This window comes from Pongo pygmaeus, chromosome 23 (genome assembly GCF_028885625.2).
Source record: "Pongo pygmaeus isolate AG05252 chromosome 23, NHGRI_mPonPyg2-v2.0_pri, whole genome shotgun sequence".
Classification (NCBI taxonomy): domain Eukaryota; kingdom Metazoa; phylum Chordata; class Mammalia; order Primates; family Hominidae; genus Pongo; species Pongo pygmaeus.
In genome coordinates this window covers 55,102,118-55,124,405 of record NC_085931.1, presented here as the reverse complement: position 1 = coordinate 55,124,405, position 22,288 = coordinate 55,102,118, and the positions used below count along the sequence as shown (strand labels likewise).

The window sequence follows — 22,288 nt, the reverse complement described above, 5'->3', positions numbered from 1 at the left end:
ATAAGACAGTCTGCTAAGGGGCAAAAAAAAAAAAAAAGAAAAAGAAAAAGTGAAATCTTTACATCTTTACAAAGCAATACGCAAACTATAAATGCAGCTTAAGAAAAACCCCAGGAGCAGAAGAGTGCTTGACGTCAGCCAGGGTATATTTAGCTGGGCCATCGCTGGGCTGGCAGAGTCAAGCCACTCAAGGAGACATCGGTGCCGCAGAGGCCTCTCCACCGGCCACCATGCCCCTGGACCCAGGGGACTGGCATCATGTCACAGTCCACAAGGCAGGGAGGGGCCAGGGGCTCTGAAAATGGGCACTGAGGACCAGGCACAGGACCCAAAGGCATTTGGAAGGGACCCAGGGCCCCCAACTTCCATCCTCCAGGTTCCTGGGGGCAGAGCATGCTCAGAAGACTGAGCCCAGCGGAGGGACCCTCTGTTACCAGCCAGGCTGGGGCCTCAATACAAGGAGCAGCCCTGGTAGCCGCAAAGCCCAGCTTGACAGGAAGAGGGTGGGGTAGGAAGCTCCTTCCACCTGTCTTGGGGTAACCCGGGGCCTCCCCAGGGACCACCCTGACCTAGGGGAGAGAGAGAGATACAGAGAGAGCATACTGCACCCCTGTGATGTGCTTGGCCTTGGGAACGAAAATAGATCCTATTTTGTTTTAGCTGCCCCACTTCACACCCCATGACTGGGCAAATCCTTCCCTCTCCAACCCCATTTCTTCCCCCATAAAAGCAGCATTCTGACAGCCCCTGCCTCGCTCTTGGTGTGGAACTAAGTGGGGCAGTGAGTAGAGGCAGGAGCACGGAGCCTGGCAGGAGCATTGTTGGTCCTCAGTCCTTACAGCTCCCACTCGTCCTGTCCCCCAGAGCCTCCGCAGGCTCTGGGGACATCACAGAGATAAACAAGGAGGGACTCCGCTCTTGGAAGAGGCACAGACTTGGGGGAGGGCATGGAGAGGGGGTAAATCATGATAGTGCAACCCTGTTAGTGTCAGAAAAGAGGAAGCCAGATGGGGGCCAACCGACCTGACCATATGCCAGGGCTGCCCAAGCTCAACCTGCAGGAATGCTCAGCTTGGTCCCTGTAATGTTTTGATTTGAGTCAACAGTTTTCATTTGTTTTGTTTTGGTCTCGGTTTTTAGGCTTTTTGAGACAGAGTTTCACTCTGTCACCCAGGCTGGAGTGCAGTGGCGCGATCTCGGCTCACTGCAACATCTGCCTCCCGGGTTCAAGAATTCTCCTGCCTCGACCTCCTGAATAGCTGGGACTACAGGCATGCACCATCATACCTGGCTAATTTTTGTATTTTTAGTAGAGACGGGATTTCGCCATGTTGGTAAGGCTGGTCTTGAACTCCTGACCTCAAGTGATCCACTCGCCTCAGCCTCCCAAAGTGCTGGGACTACAGGTGTGAGCCACGGTACCCGGCCAGAGTCAACAGTTCTTAAATTGGAAAGTTTGTCCAAAAGTTCTGAACTTCTGGCTTCTCTTGAAGAACTGGAGGCTGTGGCAACAGTGAGCCTGCACTCCCACCTGGCAGCAATAAGCTGCCCCTGGGGATGGGGGTGCGGACTCTCCAGTTTGCCCCAGACCCCACCACTCCCCACTGCCACCCAGCCCTGGGGTGAAGGGGCAGATGACGTTATCATTGTATAATCTAGACACTCTCCTCTTTTATATTATCAACTTGGTCCCTGGAGGAACCTGAGTCTGGGACCCATGAACCAAGGGCTGAGGGGACCTGAGGAAGGCTTCACAAAGCAGCCCTGGGGTTCAAGCCGGGCTTGCTGGGGCAAGAGGAGGCGGAAAGGCACTCCACTGAGGGACCGGCAGGCACAAGGAGAGAGAGATGCCAGAAAGCCCAGCGCAGGTTCAAGAGCCGGGTGGACTGTGAGAGGGGTTAACAGGGGCTGCGGCCTGCAGTGTGGGAGTTATGGAGGGCACGGTCAGGAGCCATGGGTGATGGGATGGAGCCAGAGTTTTTGGAATGAGCCCTGTTGGCAGAAATGGGAGAGACGTGAAGGGGAATTACTAGGAGTTATAATGAGGGGGAAGAGTAAGGAAGGCACATCCCCCTTCTTTCCTCTCTGCCTCAGGAAGGGCCTCCAGCCCAGGGCAGGCCCAGGAGGGGGAAGGGCCGCCCGCGGAGAAGCCGCACCAGCTCACCCATTGCCATGGAGACCAGGCTGCAACCTCCCTGGATCCCCTGAGACTTGCTTCCGTGGAGAGAAGCCTCCTCACCCACCTCATCCAGGACAGTGATGCTGCCAGGAGGCAGCGAGGACCTGTAGAGCCACCTCCCTCACCAGAATGATGGGGAGTGGGCAGAACGGAGTCCCCATCCCTCCCTGGCTCAGGGTACTCATGGGGAAACTGAGGCCCAGAAGACCACTCCTGGCAAAGCCCAGCACAGTAGCCAAGGAGGGTCTGCCCGGCCTTCCAGAAGCTCCTAAAACATCTGCCCCCAGCTGCGTGCAGACTGTGGCCAGGGCTGGCTGCTTTGGCAGGAGGTGGGGTGCACCCTGAGGAAGGGTCAGCTCCAGCCCACAGAGCACCTCTGTGCCAAGGACCCATGTGTGAAAGGAGAAAGGCAGGGGCTGTGGGTGCCCCTGAAAGTTTGCTGGCACCAGTGTCTGCCAGACACGTGCAGACTTCGTTGTGTAAACACTGGCGCAGGGAAGAGGAGCCAGGCCATCCCCATGAGCTGAGTGCTGCTTGGTGTGTCACATGAGTACAGAAAGAACTAAGGCAGGGGTGGGGAGGAGAGCCAGTGGAGGCCAGTTTGGGGCAGTGGAGTCAGAGAGGGCCTCCCTGATCAGTGACATTTGAACCAAGAGCTGGCAGAGCTGCAAGAGCGAGCCATGGGGTAATCTAGAGGGACAGCATTCAGGTGAAGGTTGCTGGAGGAGAGAGCACCCTGGGGTGCTCTCGGGGGCTGAAGGAGGGGAATGGTATAGCAGGGAAGCCAAGACAAGGCGTGCTGCTGCCCCCACAGGAGCGGGTGCCGGGCCAAACGCCCTGCTGTGCCTGAGGGTGCCAGGCTGGGTAACCAGGAGACTTCCGAACCTGCGTCAGCAGAAGCAGCAAGGCCGGGGGCGGAACTAATTGCCTGTCACCGACTAATAGCCTGTTTGCATTTTCTCAAGCACAGCACATAAAGCCTACAAAGTAACGAGAACGACTCCATTGGCCTCTTGTACAAATTGGTGCTGCGATTCCACAGTCCTCCCATCCCTGGAGTGGCAGCTGGGTCCCCTTTTCACACATGACACCTGGCTCTTACCTAGGGAGCCACCGCCCCGCACATCAGACCCTAAAGCTCATTCATGGGGTGGCAGGGGCTCCGGGGCCAGGCTTCTGGGCCCTCGGGCCACAGGGTGCTATACACAGCCTGAGATCCATGTGCTCCCCACTGAACTGAACAGACTGTCTTTTCCTTAAGCCTTCATCAAGGCCCGAACCAAACACAAAAGTGACAGCACCACAAAAAAACAGAAAGACTCAAAAATGCTTAAGTGGCCCACTCGCCTCATCTTTTTTTTTTTTTTTTTTTTTTGAGACGGAGTCTTGCTCTGTCATTCAGGCTGGAGTGCAGTGGCATGATCTCGGCTCACTGCAACCTCCACCTCCTGGGTTCAAGCAATTCTCTTGCCTCAGCCTCCCAAGTAGCTGGGACTACAGGTGCCCACCACCACGCCTGGCTAATTTTTTTGTATTTTTAGTAGAGACGGGGTTTCACCATGTTAGCCAGGCTGGTCTCGATCTCCTGACCTCATGATCCATCCATCTCTGCCTCTCAAAGTGCTGAGATTAAAGGCATGAGCCACCACGCCCGGCCTCTCCTCATCTTTAGGCCTCTACAATTCCAAAGGGGTTCTGAGCCTCCTCCAGGAAGCAAGGATGGAGAGGAGGTGACAGAGGGGGGCACTGTGCCCCTAAAATGCGTCTCTACCTAGACGCAGGATGAGGAGACGCCTCACCCCGGCCCCATGAGCTGTGACCCCACTGCAGTTTCGCCTCCCTCAGCAACTATGTACAGGACATTTCTCTTTCTCTTCCTGCATTTGTTTTTTAATAATAGAGACATCTTAAAAGAGCTGGAATTCTCCTTAAAAACAAACAAACAAACAAACAAAAAACAGGGAAGGCCTGTGAATGTTCCCAGCACAGCTTAAGGTCTAGCAAAGAAAGCCTAGGAGACACACACTGGCTGCATCTTCTCAATTCGAGCCCAGCAGGATCTGAGCCACTTCCCCTCTCCACAGGCGTGATGGTTAATACTGTGTCAGCTTGATTGGATTGAAGGGTGCAAGGTATGGTTCCTGGGTGTGTCTGTGAGGGTGTTGCCAAAGGAGATTAACATTTGAATCTGTGGACTGGAGAAGGCAGACCACCCTTAATCTAGGTGGGCACCATTTAATCAGCTGCCAGCACAGCCAGAATAAAAAGCAGGCAGAAGAACGTGAAAAGACTAGACTGGCTTAGTCTCCCAGCCTCCATCTTTCTCCCATGCTGGATGCTTCCTGCCTTTGAACATCAAACTCCAGGTTCTACAGCTTTGGGACTCAGACTGGCTTCCCTGCTCCTCAGCTTGCAGAGGGCCTATTGTGGGACCTTGTGATCGTGTGAGTTAATACCCTTAGTAAACTACCCTTTATATATACCTATCTATCCTATTAGTTCTGTCCCTCTAGAGAACCCTAATACAATAGATAAGCAGCAATGGTATCCTAGCTGGTCCCCATAATAACTTGAGGTTACAGAGCCCCAAGGCCAAGCTGGCCCAGCCCTCATTGTATAGGACTCAGGGGGTGGCACCCCCACCCAGAGGGCCCCCAAAAGACAGATATCAGCTCCGCTGGAGAGGCAGGTGGGAAACTTCTCGTTTCCATTTTTCCTTTTAAGAGCTGTTCTCCCCTCCCTGCTCACTGGAGAACAGGGTATTTGGGGGTCAAGAGGTTTCTCTTTTGAAATGCTTCCCAAAGCACTGAGGCTGGCCGGGCCAAGGGCCGGGGTATCCGGGTACTGAGGGTTGAAACGTTGCCATCCCTCACTGAGATGAAGATGAGGTCCCAGGCTTTAATGGGGGAAGAGAGTAATTGCCTCTCTCTTTGGGAATAGCTGCTGAAAACCAACACTAATAAAACCACCCCACATAGAGGGCTGTACCCCAGCCAAGCAGGGCACTCACCTGTGATCTCACCCAATACTCACAGCATCCCCTGCCTGGGGAGAGCCTTTTACACTCCCATTTCACAGATGAGGAGCAGAGGGAGGAAGGGGCAGGCCACAAGCCAACAGCCAGGACTGAGCCCTGGCTGCCTGACTCTAAGGAAGTCTGCTAAACCAGTGGTTTCCAGGAGGAAATAATACACGTGGAAGGACATCCACAGAGCTGAGCCATTCTCTTCCAGCCAGCTAACGACGCTCCATGTGCCGGCCGCCTCTCCTCCCTCCCTTTTACCCTCAACCACTCTTGCTCCAGCCCCTGACAGTTCCAGACAGTGTTACATCCCAGGTCCCTCCCGCTCCCCTAGCTGGTCACCCAGCCTTCCACCCCACTTCTCCTAGCACCACCCAGCCACTCTCAGCTCTGAGAAACAAGCCTGTTATACGGAAAGGTGGGGGTGGGCTGTGCACTTTCTCTAGGATTCCAGAACTATGGGGGCAGTGAGACCCATCTAGTTTCCCACTCCCCCTAAATGGCCATGTACACTCTCTGGGAGCTTCCTGGGGCAGCCCTATCATGCCTCCGTCTCCCCACTTTCCCCGGGGTTACTTACCGAACCGGCCCATCATCATCCTGCAAACAAGAACACAGACAGAGCCATGAGATGGGTCACTCAGAACACAGTTTCACAAGCAGCACAATGGAGGATGAGGGACAGGGCCAGCCAGAAAGCTGGGCCCTCGCTGCCCAGGTAAAGGCCTACTGATAAGAATGCAAGTCACATGGTGCTACGTTCCAGCCCGCTCTAATTATAAACGAGAGGTGCTTGTGTGGATTATTAACATTTGCACAAGGTCAGCAGCAAATCACCATCTCTATTTGCACATTAACCGCCCCGTTAATGTTGTTTGGAGGGGAGGTACTTAAATCAGAAGAGTGGTTAATATGAAGATTTCAGCAGACAACAGGTCTTCCAGCAGCCGTGAAATGCTCAAAACAGGCTGGGCCGGGCACAGGGGCTCACACCTGTAATCCCAGCACTTTGGGGGGTAGAATCAGGTCAATTACTTGAGGTCAGGAGTTCGAGACCAGCCTGGCCAAAATGGCGAAACCCCATCTCTGCTAAAAAGGCAAAAATTAGCTGGGTATGGTGGCAGGCACCTGTAATCCCAGCTACTTGGGAGGCTGAGTCAGGAGAATCACTTGAACCCAGGAGGTGGAGGTTGCAGTGAGCAGAGATTGCACCATCGCACTCCAGCCTGGGCAACAAGAGTGAAATTCTGTCTCAAAAAACAAACGAACAAACAAATAAAACAAAACAAAACAACCGCAGGGCTGGAGACCAGCCTGGCCAAAGTGGCAAAACCTCCTCTAAGAAAAATACAAAGAAATTAGCTGGGTGTCATGGCATGTGCTGTAGTCCCAGCTACTTGGGTGCTGAGGTGGGAGGATTGCTAGAGCCCGGGATGTCAAGGCTGCACCGAGCTGGGATCGCACCACTGTACTCCAGCCTGGGCAACAGAGCAAGACCCTGTCTCAAACAAACAAACACACAAGGTTGCAGGTTACTCATTTCAGGAGTAAACACAATGTACTTGCAGGACTCGTGGAACTAAAGGATCCTGGGGAACCATGAGGCCAGGCCCTGATCTCAGGCAGGCGGCAGCAGAAGCAATGGGGGAGACGGGAGTGGTGAGCAGCTTCTCCTCAAAGATTCCCAGTGAGTGAGTGTACAGATCCTTTCCATGCACTGCCTTCCTGAGAGGCAAGGAAGTCTTTACTTTGTCCCCAAATCCCTCTAGGCTCAAGTCCTTTGGCACCATCTTATTTAGCAAGCACTTACTTGAGCACCTACTATGTGCAGGCTGCGCAGATACAGAAATTAACATCCCCTGGAGATAAACACTATGTGGCCCTGCCCTCAGGATGCCTGGGAGTGAGAGACCTCGTAAGCCAATATTTCAATGTTGGCCACATGTGTCCAGAGGCTACAGGAACTAACAGGAAGCCAGGCACTCCTGCTTGGCAGACAGGAGGGCTTCCTGGAAGGGGTGACCTCATAGCCACCTCTTGAAAGAGAAAGGGGAACACTGAGACTGGACAGGAGGTGGCGACGCTGCCTTAGGAAACTGAATGTGGATCTTTGGGCCGCTGGTTTTCAGCAGACATCCGATGATTCAAATGTTCCGTCAGAGCCTCTGCAGCCATGGGGAGGGGAAGGAAGAGGAGACAAGGATGGGGTGACCAGCCCTGAGGAGAACCCACCTGGGGCGTCAGCCTGGAGAGGTGACCCAGCCTCTCCTCTATCCCGGCCCTGGCTGGCAGAGGGACGCTGACTCAGGCTAGAAAATCCCAACTCCCTTCCTCATTGCTCAGGGCTGTCTGGTATCTGATTGAGGTGGCTTCCACTGAAATCTCCCCTGCCCTGACTTTGGGTGCTTCCCTCCTCTTGGAAATTCCCTTAGGGCCCTGAGGCACTTCCCACAAGCCCCTGTGTTAGACTGTACATGTCTGTGGATGCATCCTTTCTCATCAGCAGGATGGGTCGCCCTGGAGGAGAGGAACTGCATTCAACCCACCTCTCAGTGTCTCTGTTGATCCAGCAGGGAGGCTGGCATGCAGCAGGCCCTTGGGGCCACTTACCACTGGTGAATAGCTGAGGCCATTCTCCCATCCACTTGCTCATTCTCTGTCTCTGGACCATTCTAGTTTTATGGCGGGGGCCCAGCACCTCCTTGCTGTCCTTATATGGGACCCCCTCACCTAGAAGGGACTCCTATCACAGCATGCCCACCACCCAACAATGTGCATAGGCCATTCCTGCACAAAGAGGCAGAGTCTGCTTCCTGCACCTTGATGCAGGATGACCTGTGACTCACTTTGACCCATGGAATTGACAACATAGGTATGGATGTCCAAGACAAGGCCTCAAGGGGCCTGCAGCTGCATTCTCACTCTCTCAGGACCCTGAGGGCACCCTGGGAAGATGCCCAGCTCTGTGAGGAGGAAAGAGACCCAGGGAGGGCCAACACCAACCACCAGAGGTAGGGGGAGCCCATCTTGGCCTTTCCAGCCTCCATCCAGCCTTCAGGTGTCTGCATCATATGAGCAACCCCAGGCGAGACTAGCTGAACAACCGCCCAGCTGAGCCCAGCCTAAATGGCTGACCCACAGAATTGTGAGCAGCGAATGAAACAGATGTTTTAAGCCACTCGGCTTTGGGGTTGATTTGTTACACAACAATAAACAACTGAGACACCAGCCCAATCCCAGTTCCTCATGAGCAGCCCTTCTCCTACTGCTGAATAGGCAGAGCTGCTGCCAAAGGCCCACTGTGCTGGGCACAGAACCACATTCTCATCCTCCCCTTCTCCAGCTCTCCATGTTCCCTTTGCGGACCTGGGGCAGACTGTGAGGCCTCTTCATGGGCCTCTGCACATGCGTCAGCCTGCACTCCACTGTACCATCATCTTCCCTGACAGCTTACAAGCCACGAGTGGTTTCCTCTGGCAGCTCCAATTTTTGAAATACCACTCATGAATTCACAACACAGTAATTAATCACTCTGTGAACTTAGCTGATGGATTAGCTGAGACAATCAATTTTTAAATGTTCTGTTTCATCTGAAACAGGTTTAGTCAAGAGGCACAAATGCAGTGAATTCTAAAGATTCTTAGCAGGTGATCACAAGGAGTCCTTAAAACCACATACCACAGATACTGTTTGATTTGCTATTTTCAATAGATTTGAAGCCTTTTAGACTTCTGAACACCTGCCCTCTGGCTTTCTCTAGGAGATAACAGACGGCTTAGTAGTGTCTGTCAAAGGAAAGTTCTGGTTTAAAGATGTAGCTCCTGCCTATGACAAGGCTAATGTAGATGGATAAATGAACTGAGACAATGGGTCTCTCTAACCATCCTGAACTCTCTCTGCCTGCCCCACTTCGCAATATTCTTACAGCACACCTTTTAAGATAAGGAATGAAAAAATTCAAAGTCTGTGGAAGGTAACTCAGTTCTAATGTTAAAAACTCTGAAGGAAGTGTGCAGAGGGAGGAGAGCTGGGGTGGGAACCAGTATGAGAATCACATGCTACAGAGAAGGGGCGTGGAGCAGGAGCAGCCCCACGGGCGCTGGTGTCCCTGGCTGAAGTGGCAGCCTGGGGCCCCGCTCACTTGGGGCAGCAGGGCCTGTAAGGGCAAGACAGGGGTCCACTTACTCTGTAGTTGTGGTCAGCTCCTCCGAGATGTGACTGGAATGCAGCAGGCCTTCCCGTTTCTGAAAACCCCAAAATAAACATACAAAATCAGGCAGTGGAGAGATGAGGAAGGATGCACTGACAGGGCAGACGAAGCTGCGGGGCCGGAGATCATCTTAGAAAAGAGCAACAGGAGAAGGAGGGGTGGTGTTGAACACACATGCCACACCTGGGTGAGTACACAGCAGGGGACCCTGGGCAGGGTGCCTTTCAGTGACCACAACCTGTCCCTATCCTCCTCCCCACCCTCTGGTCTCCACACGGCCTTGAGAGTTGGCATTTGTGTGGGTCTCAGGAGAGACACCCCAGGTCAGGATTCCCCAAAGGGATCCTCTACGCTTTGCAGCCAGGAGAGGTGAGGCATGCAATTGGAAGGAACATAAATAACAGGGAACATCCCCTGCAATCATGTGTGTGCATAGGACTGAAGAGGGTCCCCAAAAGTTCATATCTACCACAAACTTCAGAACTTGATCCCATTTGGAAATAAGGGTCTTTGCAGATACTAGCTCAGATGAGGCCATCATGGATTATGGTGAGCCCCACCTTAATCCAATATGGCTCACATCATTATTAGAAGAGGAAACAGACACAGAAACAGACAGAGGGAGGAGGCCATGTGATGACAGAGGCAGAGACTGGAGAGATGTGGCCACAAGCCAAGAACACCAAGGACTGACAGCCACGACCAGAAGCTGGAGGAGGCAGGAAGACCCCTCCCCTAGAGGAAGAGACATGAGGGAGGACATCCTACCCAGAAGTCTTGAGTTCAGACTTCTGGCCTCCATAATTGCAAGAGAATAAATGTCTGCTGTTTTAAGCCACCTGGTTTGTGGTACTTTGTCATGGCTGCCCTAGGAAACTGACACAGTATATGTCGCACTTCTCCCAGAGCGTGGCAGGTATAAAAAAAGCAATGATAGCTGGGCACAGTGGCTCACAGCTGTAATCCCAGCACTTTGGGAGGCCAAGGCAGGCAGATCACGAGGTCAAGAGATTGAGACCATTCTGGCCAACATGGTGAAACCCCGTCTCTGCTAAAAATACAAAAATTAGCTGGGCGTGGTGGCACGTGCCTGTAATCTCAGCTACTTGGGAGGCTGAGGCAGGAGAATTGCTTGAACCCAGGAGACGGAGGTTGCAGTGAGCTGAGATCGTGCCACTGCACTCCAGCCCGGGTGACAGGGTGAGACTCCGTCTCAAAAAAAAAAACAAACAAACAAACAAAAAAAGAAGTAATGAGGTAGTGAGGGGGGCATGGCAGTGGTGACAGTAGGGGTGGCAGCCTACCTGTCACAGGAGCTCCAGATGGAGCCTGGGTGGCTGATCCAACCACCACTGAACCCCTCAAGGGACTGGGAACTCACTTCCCACTAGGCCAGCCCACAGTGGACACCACCAAGTTCTGGGCTTCCATCCCTTTCCTGAGTTTGACCTCCAGGGAATACTCAGGGTTGGTGCTTGTTATTGAACAACAGTGTGGGTGACACTTATCCTGATTCTCAGGAGTGCCTGACAAGGAAGGTCCAGAGACATTGTGTTCACCTAGTCACGGATCAAACATGCCTGAGGCACCCACCAGGTGCTGGGCCCAGGTCTAGGATTGGAGACATGAAGCTGGATGTTTTATAGGTTTGTAGTAAAATCTTGGTTTTATGGGGGAAAGCATTGCAGCTCAGCAAAAGCAAGTGATCAGCCCAAAGCCACATGGCCAGGCAGTAAATAAGGCCCTTTCCTTCCTTTCTTCCACCCCGGAAATGCCACATCCCTTACACCAACCACTCCATCTGGGGTTAGATAAGGGGTCCCCTGAGCAAGCTCAGAGGCCAGGGGGCTGCAGAGAAGACAGAAGGCGGCTCTAAGGTCTGGGGAGAAATGGCGCCCAGTTCACAGGACCCCCTGCTCCCGTTTCATTCTGCTTTGGTCGTGGTCCAAACAACACTTCTCTAACCCGTTATGGCAGGAAGCACCAGCAAGTGCTTGCCTGGTTCAAACTTTCTGCAAACCCCAAGGATTATCTTGGACGCAAGTGCAAGCCTGAAAGGAAATACTCCAGTTTCTGAGCCTGCACAGGGCTCCTGGGGCCCTGAGCTGACGTAGGTAGGCTTGGGAACCACATCCCCATGTGTCCTAGGGAAGCCTTTTCAGGCCGGCTGCCTGTGAACCAGTGGCCAAGACAAGGGGCCATAGGAAGGGCCCCCCAGGTCCCGAGTCACCACCACCAGCCACAGACATCCTCCTTAGGAAGGAAACATGGAGACATGGCAGGTGGCCCTCGCCTGATGCCAGAGAGGAGCATTCCCTTCTGGTCAAGACTGAGCTCCCAGGGTAACAGAGGGGCCAGAATGGGTTCGGAAAACACAGTGGCAGCCAGGTCCTCCCCGACCACAGAGACCACGGGACTGAGAAGTTTAAAAACCAGAGGAAAGTGGAGCCGGATGTCTCGAGTAAAATAAACACAGAGGCATCCAAGGTTCCGAGTGTGACCTCAACTCTGGCCGCAGTGGTCGCCCCTGCAGACCCCAGGCTTGTGTTCCTCCTTTAGTGGCTCGGCAGCCTACGCTGAGTGCTTAGAGAATAGTAGGCGCTCAGTGCACATTTACTGAAGGAAACTGCACACACGAACCCTAGGCAGCGACTGTCCAACTTAAATGTAAAGGAAACAAGGCCAGGCATGGCAGCTCCCACCTATAATCACAGCACTTTGGGAGGCTGAGATGGGAGGATCGCTTGAGCCCAGGACTTCGAGACCAGCCTGGGCAACACAGCGAGACCTTGTTTCTACAAAAATTTAAAATTAGCCAAGCACGGTGGCATGTGCCTGTAGTCCTAGCTACCTGGGAGGCTGAGGCGGGAGGACCGCTTGAGCCCAAGAGGTTGAGGCTGCAGTGAGCCATGACTGCACCATGGTACTCCAGCCTGGGCAACAGAGTGAAACCCTTTCTCAAAACATAAAATAAAAAATAAATGTAAGGGAAACAGCAAGAGAAAGGTAACTCTACTTCACCCTCTGTTAGAAGGACCTGGGTTCTGGTTCCATTTCTCCAAGTGAATCAAGAGAAATGAACCCAAAAAAAGAGATGACGGGGCATGATGAATAATCCCCGACGAATGCAAAGCGGCTTTAATTTGGGTGTCTGTTTCATCCCGCGGGGCCAACCTCCTCCAATGAGTAATAAGCACATTCAAGGGGATTGAATTCCAACCAGTTGGCTTTGGAGAGAAATGAATGTTCTTTTCAAAAATGTGGAAAATTAAACTTCAACACCCTCATGCCTCTGCTTCTGCCTCTCATCAAATCAATGCCATTGTTCCCGTTCCAATCATTTATCTCGGAGCCAGGGTGAGACACACATTTTGTCAAAAGGGAAAAATAGAAGGTAGCCTCCTGGGGGGAAAAAAGGAGGGGAAGGGCAGGAAAACTGCAGGAGGAAGAAGATGTTGCCTCTTTGGCGGAGTTACGGGCAGGCCGACCGCTCGGTTATACTCACCCGCACGACCACCACCTGCACCGTTACATGCTCAGGAAGGCGGATGGGGGCCCTGAAGTGCATGGCCAGAGAGACCAGCAGGTGGAGGATGGCCACCAGGTTCTTCCCGTGAATTGCTGCAGGAGGGAGGAAGGGTGACACTTTAGATCAGGTTATACAGGAACCTGAGCCCACGTGCAGAAGGCAACAGAGACACAGCATCTAAATGAGACCCCAGCGAGGCAAGGACGGAGCGAAGTGTGGACAAATCAAGAGAGCTGATGAGCAACCTGGTGAACTCACTTCTAGTTTCAATGTCTCCTTTCCTGTTGGCCTAAGGTGACTTGTGCAACCACTTTTAGAAGCACAGTGTTTTTAAAAGCAATAAATTGGGCAGTGATGAGGGGAAGGAACAGGACAGTAAAATTAGCACAGAAGGGAAAAGATCATGGAAAGCAGGTCACGGCCACTTACCCATCACAAGGATGTGCATTATTATCTCTGGCACTAAAAAAGGGCTCCCTCTCCACAATGAACCATCCCAACAAGGATAGGCTGCCAAGAGCAGAGGCCACTCTGGGGACATTAGACATTAGCCCCTGCCTTGCCTGAGTCTGTCCTCTCTCTTCCTCAGCATGCAGACTCAGGTTTGGTCATCATCACCACTTCTCCTGCAGGGTTTTACAGTTTACAAGGCACCCGATTCCCCACCCACGGACTTAGCAACCCACGAGACAGCCTGGGTCTGCCCAAGGTCTCGATACCAAGAAACTGGGTGCAAGGCCAGGCTCCAGGGTCTCCTGCCTACCGCTGAGAGCCCAGCTCACCAAAGCACGGAGACCTCTGGCCCAGCACAGAGAGCCCTGAAGCCACACCCTGACAGCCCTGCTTCAAGGGGAAGGAGGTGGGGAAGGAGTGGGCAGGACCGAGGAGAACTTTCCAGTTTCTCCTGGTTTAGTCTTTCACCTGCCGGGTTCATATCTTGGCTGAAAATACCGTGATGTCACATCTCATAATGCCAGGGTCACAGGCAAACAGCCCACTAGGTGTTGCTGCCACCAGTATTTGGGGTTGAGTCCCAGCAAGAACCCCCCAAGGCTGCTTCTCTCTCTCAAAGTCCCTCTGATCCACCCATCCATAAACATTGCCTCTCTCCTCTGCAGCATGGGGAGGACGGAGAATTGTGGCCTGACCAGGTCCCTTTTCTAGGATCTCCCTAACCCTTCTCCTGTTCTTCTCCCCTGCAATGCTCTACCTCTTACAGAGCAGGGAGATGAACCCAATTTTAAGATGCAAGGCCAGATGGGATGATGATGAATGTGGATGACAAATGTGGATGACGAATGTCGAGAGGACGGGCTCCCTCCAGACACTCCCTCCCCCTGCGGCGTGGAACTCACAGTCCACGCTCCACCGGAGCGCCCAGCCGCGGGGCCGCAGCAGGTCATGTACTGCTTCCAGCACCGTCTGCAGCTTCTGTTTCTGCCCTATTTCGGACTGTGTCACCTCAGCCACATTCAGCTTGCACCCTGCCAGTTTTTCTGCAATGAGAAGCACAAGAGAAGAGGGTCAGAACAAGCTGGAAGGGCCAGGCGCGGTGGCTCATGCCTGTAATCCCAGCACTTTGAGAGGCCAAGGTGGGTGAATCACTTCAGGCCAGGAGTTCAAGACCAGCCTGGCCAATATGGTGAAATCCCATCTCTACTAAAAATATAAAAATTAGCCAGGCGTGGTGGCACACACATGTAATCCCAGCTACTCAGGAGGCTGAGGCAGGAGAAGTGCTTGAATCCAGGAGGTGGAGGTTGCAGTAAGCCAAGATCATGCCATTGCACCCAAGCCTGGGCAACCTGAGTGAGACCTTGCCTCAGAAAGAGAGAGAGAGAGAGAGAGGGAGAAAGGAAGGAAAGAAGGAAGGAAGGAAGGAGAGAGAGAAAGAGAGAAAGAAAGAGAGAGAGAGAAGGAAGGAGAGAGAGAAGAAAGAAAGAAAAGAAAAAGAAAGAAAGAAAGAAAGAAAGAAAGAAAGAAAGAAAGAAAGAAAGAAAGAAAGAAAGAAAGAGAAAGAAAGGAAGGAAGGAAGGAAGGAAGGAAGAAAGGAAGGGAGAGAGAGGAAGGAAGCAGGGAAGGAAGGAGGGAAGGCAGGCAGGCAGGAAGGAAGGAAGGGGAGAGAGATATATTGGAGGAACTCAGAACCACCAAGACCCCGGCCTCAAGGAGGTCCCTGAAGCAGGGCAGGTTACCATGTGGCCATGGGGGCATCTTGAGATGTTGAACCATGAACTCTGAGCTTCCAGGTCACTAATCTTCCTTAGAGAATGACGCCAGATTGAAAAGGGAAGAATAGTTAAGGATAAAACTGTGGGTGTTACACTTGGGAACATTCTATGCATACAAAATGGAAAAAACATAACTCAAGATGTAGTTGAGAGGCAAGGAGGTTACCTGGGAAGAACGAGAGTGAGAGTCAAGAGGTGAGAAGACTGTCCCTGTGGGTCCCAAAAGGGAGAGGACTGATAATTTTAAAAAAGGTCTTAGAAGCTGCCTCTGCCTCCCCACACACCTGAGGCTCCCGTTCTTGTTTCTCTAACATTCTGACACCACAATAGGAAGTTAGATTAGATATTCACAGAACTGGCGATGATTTTATTACCAAGAATGAACAGGAAACAATCTGGAGGAGCGCGGACAAGAATTGTCACATTTCGTCAAGATTCAATTACTGAGACTGAGCTCCAGGCGAGCCTGCACCTCCTTCAATTTCCCTTTTGTTAGCAGTAGGTACTGGCAGGTGCCGGCCACCAGCGCCCCACCCCACACCTGCTGCAGGGCCACACGGCAGGAAGGACCCCCAGTTTCCCTACTAGTCTTCGATTCTAAGACTCCAGTGTTTACTGATAGATCTACTCTGCAAAACAACAAAAGCGACGTCACAGAGCATCATGAGATGGTTCACTGGGAGGGTGACTGCAAGCACTCAGCACAGAGCCTTCAATACACAGCTGCTGTCAGTGACGCCAGCATTGACATGCGATCATGAAAGCAATCAAGTCCAGGCCAGTCACAAATGGGGTTTCTGTTTTGCAAGTGGTTCCCAGCACAAAGTTCTGTTTAAAGCATTTTAGCTGGAGGCCCCCATGTCTTCAGTGTTATCTCCCCAGCAGCCCCCCCTCCCTCAATTAGAAAACAAACAGCTTTGGCATCCCTTTCAGGATAATAAAATTCTAGAGCAAGGCCTGCTGGGTTCAGAATAACCTTTCGATCATTCGTTTGTTGGCTCACAGATATGGACTGAAAACCTACTATGGGACAGGCACTGTCCTAGGTGCTGGATATGGCACAGATAACAGAGGTCCCTAGTGGGGAGATAAACACCCGTAAAAAACATCAGATTGGGCGGCAGTGACTGCAAGAGAAAAAACAAAGCAGCCCAACAAAACGCATCCTGCAGGGGAGTGGAAACGATTCCCGCTTATTCATCTGATTTCCCTCCATCTGGATCTAACAGCTCCTCGCTGAGTCATCCACAGCTGTCTGTCTGAATTTGCGCCCTGGAAGTAGAGAGCAAGTAGGTCCCACAGGTGTTCAACAACCATGGAAAGGGCAGAGCAGGGCAGCTTGGAGAAGGAAGGAGAGAGATAGGATCATACAGAACTGGGTGGTCCGAGAGCCTCGCCCACCAGGGAGATGGGAAGCCTGACGCGCCCCCGTTGCACCTGCCACCATCCAGCCCCACAGACTGAACATGGCCACGTCACCCAGGGTGGAGGAAGAGGAGTCGGCAGAGGAGCGGAGGACACTGGATTCGTTTGCCTGGGCTGCTGCAATGAAGCATGCCACACACCGTGTGGCTTAAACAATGGAGACTTATGTCACAGTTCTGGAGGCCAGAAATCCAAGATCAAGGCACCGGCAGGGTAGACCCTTCTGAGGCCCCTCTCCTGGCTTGTAGACGGCTGCCCTCTCCTTCCTGTGTCGTCACTCGGTCTCCCTCTGTGCATGTTTGTGTCCTAATCTCTTTTTATAGGAACCCTAGACATATTGGATTAGGGCCCACCCACTCATATGGCCTCATTTTACCTTCATTACCTCTTTTTATTTTTTTATTTTTTTGAGATGGAGTTTCACTCTCGTCACCCAGGCTGGATTGCAACGGCGCCATCTCAGCTCACTGCAACCTCCGCCTCCCAGGTTCAAGCGATTCTCCTGCCTCAGCCTCCCCAGTACCTGGGATTATAGGCGTGTGCCACCACGCCCAGGTAATTTTTGTATTTTTAGTAGAGGCGGGGTTTCGCCATGTTGATCAGGCTGGTGTCGAATTCCTGATCTCAAGTGATCTGCCCACGTCAGCCTCCCAAAGTGCTGGGATTACAGGTGTGAGCCACCACGCCCAGCCTATTACCTCTATAAATACAGTCACATTCCGAGGTTCAACCTGCAGGGCTGGCTGGTAGCAGGGACAGTGGGGCCTGCCAGGCTACCCATCTCTCCTAGTGGGTGAGGCTCTCATACCTTGCAATGTGCCTGTATTTAAACAGGCAATTAAGGTAAAATGAGGTCACATGGGTGGGCCCTGCATGTAGGACTTGAACATATGAATTTGGCAGTGGAAACAGTAGGCAACAGAGACCAAAGAGACTGGCCATGCCCGGATGCTGCCTTAGGCTGGGTCTTGGGTGACTCCTGTGCAGCAGAGAATACGGCACATGATCACCTGCATCATCAGACATCACTGTGCCCACTGATGGGGGCCGCAGGAGCAGCTCATCACTGTGCCCACTGACGGGGGCCGCAGGAGCAGCTCAGGGCTCTGTCGTGGCCAGGACCCCTATCTTCCTAGCACAGAAAGAGAGAAAGCTGGGGAGGATTCTCCCATGTAGCAGGTGACCCTGAGTGATGGCCACATGTGGGGTTGAGTACACATGTGATGAAGAACCTCACCTTCACAAGGAGAGGGTGTGCCCATGAGTGAGCAGCAGGACAACAGCCAGGAGCTCCCGCAGCACGGGCACCTCACTCTGACCATATGCAGTCTACCTTGAGGGCTGCACTGCAAACACAGGGGAACTACACCCCCAGAAACCTGGCATGTGGCAGAGAACCTGGCAGCTGCTTCCAGAATCTTCTTTCAAGAAGAGGGATTCGGCTGGGTGTAGTGGCTCATCCTTGTGATCCCTGCACTTTGGGAGGCCAAGGTGGCAGGATCATTTGAGCCCAGTTCAAGACTAGCCTGGGCAACATGGCAAAACTGTAGTGCTACAGAAAATACAAAAATTATCTGGGCATGATGGTATGCATCTGTGATCCCAGCTTCCCGGGGAAGCTGAGGTGGGAAGATCATCCAAGCCTAGGGGTCAAGGCTGCAGTAAGCTGTGATCACGCCACTGCACTCCAGCCTGGGCAACAGAGTGAGACACTATCTCAAGAGAAAAAAAAAAGAAGAGGGACTCCTCTGGGGTCCTGCTGGTTCACTCTGGGCAATTTCCACATGGCCAAACCAGAAGTCTGTTCTCTTTCCTCCTCTCACCTCCTAGAAGCACCTCCTTTACCCTTCCTGAATGCAACACTCCTCTGGCTCCCCCTCGTGACTGACCTTTGCCAGAACTTCCTCTTCGTGACCACTAATGGCTGACAGCCCAGACCCAGTCCTCAGACCTCTTCTCTACTACAGATGCACAGAAGTTGGCTTTGACCTTGGTATTCAGCTAAAATCTCCTATTTGGTTTGGGCTTCTGCCTTTGGAAAGCCAAAGAGCTGAATGTCTACATCGGTGTCATTCCTGGCATCCCGGAGCTCAAGGATCAAGTGATCACATCAGTGGTATCACATCAAGAGAATATCACATCACAGTATATTATGTCATTTCAGCGTAACAACATTCAGAAAACCGGGCAAGACATTCTGACGCTCTGTTACTATCTGAATATTCTAGTCCATTGTTCTTTTTTTCAGTTTAAAAAAAAGTGGTTTTAATATGTCAAACCACTTGACACTCAAGAGATTTTAGAATTGCCTTCTCAAGTGCTTATGCGATTATTCAAACACGATGGAACAGCAGCTACTCCACAAGAAAAAGGCTGCTTGAGCCAAAGGAAGCCTCATGTTATACTTTATGGATAACACAACTGATATAGCAGGACTCATGGACAATCACAGCAACCCAGAGTAAGTGCTGCATTTGCTAGCACTAACTGAAGAGGGAACCAAAAGGATGTGCCTTGAGAGGCGAGGATGTGGCTTTAAAGATGCCCCTGTAATTCTACTCTATAGAAGGCACTGGCATGGTTTACAGGCAACCATGGCTGAGATGCAGATGCAAATTCAGAGCCTGTCCTGAGATTCTGAGGGCCAGTTCCACAGCCAGGCTGCCAGATACAAGGCTTGCAGACATACTGTTTCAAGTCATTGGGTGGGAGAAGCCACAGGTGCAGGCAAAAGAATCAGAAATAAAAAATGAAAATGAACAAAACACTCGTTTGCTTCTGAAAATATTAGAAAGTATCTGCTTCAGGCAGGGAGCAAAGTACCAATTGGGGGGACTGCTTCAACAGAGGGCCATCATCAGCAACAGCCAAATCTTCACAGCCAAGATTAAAGAGGAGGTAAGTCTCTACCATAACCAGCCACTCAGAGAGAGAAAAACTGACAGCCCAGGGGCACCTTCACATGAGGAGTATCCCTTCAGACAGCATCAGCCAAAGGTCCACGTGCTCCTCCAGCCTTCTGAGTTGAAAGTGAGCATCTAGCATCACAAATGTCTGGTTCGAAGACCTCAAGAGCGACTGGTACCCAACAGTGCTGGGTGTGACTGTACTGATACTGCAATGCAAAACATCAAAACTTTGGCCACTAACGTTTTTAATAATAAAATTGTGATAATTACGACACAATCTTGATGAACATTTCAGACTTATTCTTGTACCATGGGAGCTCATTCTAAGATGGGGATTCTCACCTTAGCCAAATATAGATGTTAATTCTTGGCCATTCGGCATTCAGGCAAATAAAATTTGGAACACCCTCTTTGGGTGAAGCCACGCAGTCCCATGGTGCTAAACATCAGCTCAGTGCTGCTGGGTTCACATATACACTGCAGCCTGGACTCCAGGCTCACCTGCTCAGCATCACCTCCAAGAGGGCAGGTATCTCAGCCCCAGCATGTACAACACAGACCCCCACCTTCCCCACCTCCCACCCTACTCCCAAGGGCTTCCCATTTACCAGTTGCTCAAGCCACAAACAAACCTGGCCATCAGTCTTGATTCCTATGGCAGTTTAACTGCACAGTACCTCCCCATGTCTGCCCTTCCACTCTGGGGGCTGAGCTACTTCATCAGATGCCTGGGCCATGGCAATGGTGTCCTGACTGATCTCTCAGTTCCAACTCCTGACTCTCCTCCCCATCCATTCTGCACCCAGAAGCCTAAGTGACCTTTTAAACTCTAACCCAATCCACATCACAGCCCTACTCAAAACCTTCAATGGCTTCCTGTCACTTGGAATAAAGACTGTTGTCTAGCAGGGCTGAATGAGATCTGGCCCCAGCCTCATCTCTTGGCTCTCTCCCTCCCTCTCTGCCCCCTCGGCCCCGCCTCCACCTCTTTTCACTGCTCCTCCAACACAACAGGCTCTTTCTCGCTTTAGAACCTCAGCCCAGAACACTCTTCCCAAGCTCACTGCGCAGACATGTGCTCAGATGTCGCCTCCCCAGAGGAGCTGCCCTGGATTGCCTTCCCCACCCCCACCCACCACTGTACCTCATAACCTTCTGTTACTTTCCTCCTAGCACTCGTCATTCCTTTAAAACATCATCTGTGTTTCAGGTTGAATCACTCCACCATAATACTTCTCTTTCTTCACTCTGCTAGAATGTGTGCTGGGAGAGTGGGCAGGGGCAGGGTGGGGGCTCATCTCTCTTGTTTCCACTGCGTCTCTAGAGCCAAGAGCCACCCGACACATGTAAGCCAATGAACACTCGTTCATCAGATGAATGAATGAATGTGTGACCAAAACAAACACAGACATGTTTCCCTCCAAATATACTTTCTGAGGGCCAGCCGAATAAGGACAAACAATGTGGTCCAAGCATCACTGTCCTTCAGAGTGAGTTATGGGGACATGGCCTCCCCAGCACCTCATCCTCCACCCTCACCACCACCTGTCACAAGTCTAGGAGGTTTCCCTCCAAGAGCTGCTCTGTAAGAGCCATTTGTGCAGAGTGTGCAAACTCTGTCCAGAGGCAGCTACAGATGCTGCACCCCTATGTTTTCAGAGCCAAGTTTCTCTGGCAGGGGCTCCCCTAGTCTCTCTCTCTCCTGAACAGCACCCCATCCCCTACCCACTCACATCCTTGTGGCAGCCCCCGCCCAGCCCACATATCCCCTGCAGCAGATACTCTTCTGTCACAACAGTGGAGAAAAACATGATTCCACCCCAGTCACCAGCCCTGCCCTGAGGGAGTGACCCTCCAGGATGGCCCACGGGGAGACCCTTCCACCAGGATGAGGCTTCTGTGGGACTGACCCTCCAGGATGGCCCACAGGGAGACCTTTCTACCAGTACGCGGCTTGTCTGTGGGAGTCAGCCCATGGGGAGACCCTTCCACCAGGATGGGGCTTGTCTGTGGGAGTGACCCTCCAGGACAGCCCCCGGGGAGACCCTTCCACCAGGATGGGGCTTGTCTATGCAGTCCATCAAAGCAGGGAGGTTGAGCAGAAAAGAAACCCCAGACAGAGGATCTGCTGGCCCCATCAATGCTGGGGATGACACGGGTGGAATCTCATGCTGACCTTTAAGAGATATGCTATCCCACGAACAAGGGGACACTGAGTTCTTCAGGCCACTGTCACAGGCATTTGTGGACCCTGAAAACATATAAGAGCTCTATGAGAACTGAAAGATTGTTCAGCAAATAGCTGATCCCTTCTGGAGTCTGTGGATGGCACTGAGGACCAAAAATCCAAACAACACTCATCTATCTGTCCCCCTTTCATTTCCCACAAGAGGACCCCACAATCTTCATAGGTAATGAAACTGCAGGAATTTTTTCATTGACTTAATCAACAAATATTTATCATGTGCCAGTCACCCAGGGGACTTGGGGTAGATGGGGTACCCAGCAGGGAGCCAGACACTCCTTATTTCTGCTCTTGGCATTTATTTGTCTGTTTAAAAAACAACAGCAATAACAACTCCTGCTTATTGACGACAGACCTGTGCCAGGCACTGTGCCAGGGGCTCCATCCACGTAATTTCAGCAGGCAGATTGGATGGTTCCCAGTGGACAGACATGAAAAGGAGCTACTACGGTCAGGCGCAGTGGCTCATGCCTGTAAACCCCACACTTTGGGAGGCCGAGGTGGGTGGATTGCTTGAGCCCAGGAGTTCAAGACCAGC

General features: G+C 52.1%; 1 protein-coding gene across 1 annotated transcript in view; it reads right to left on the bottom strand.

Annotated features, from left to right (window-relative positions):
* PARVB (parvin beta) overlaps positions 1–22,288 on the bottom strand; it is a 149,916-nt gene that overhangs the window by 21,873 nt on the left and 105,755 nt on the right. Inside the window, exons 5-8 of the mRNA XM_054470040.2 lie at positions 14,296–14,436; positions 12,917–13,032; positions 9,387–9,445; positions 5,782–5,801 (exon numbers count right to left, since the gene is read on the bottom strand). Of these exons, the coding sequence (XP_054326015.1) occupies positions 5,782–5,801; positions 9,387–9,445; positions 12,917–13,032; positions 14,296–14,436 (336 nt within the window). The remainder of the gene's footprint in view (positions 1–5,781; positions 5,802–9,386; positions 9,446–12,916; positions 13,033–14,295; positions 14,437–22,288) is intronic.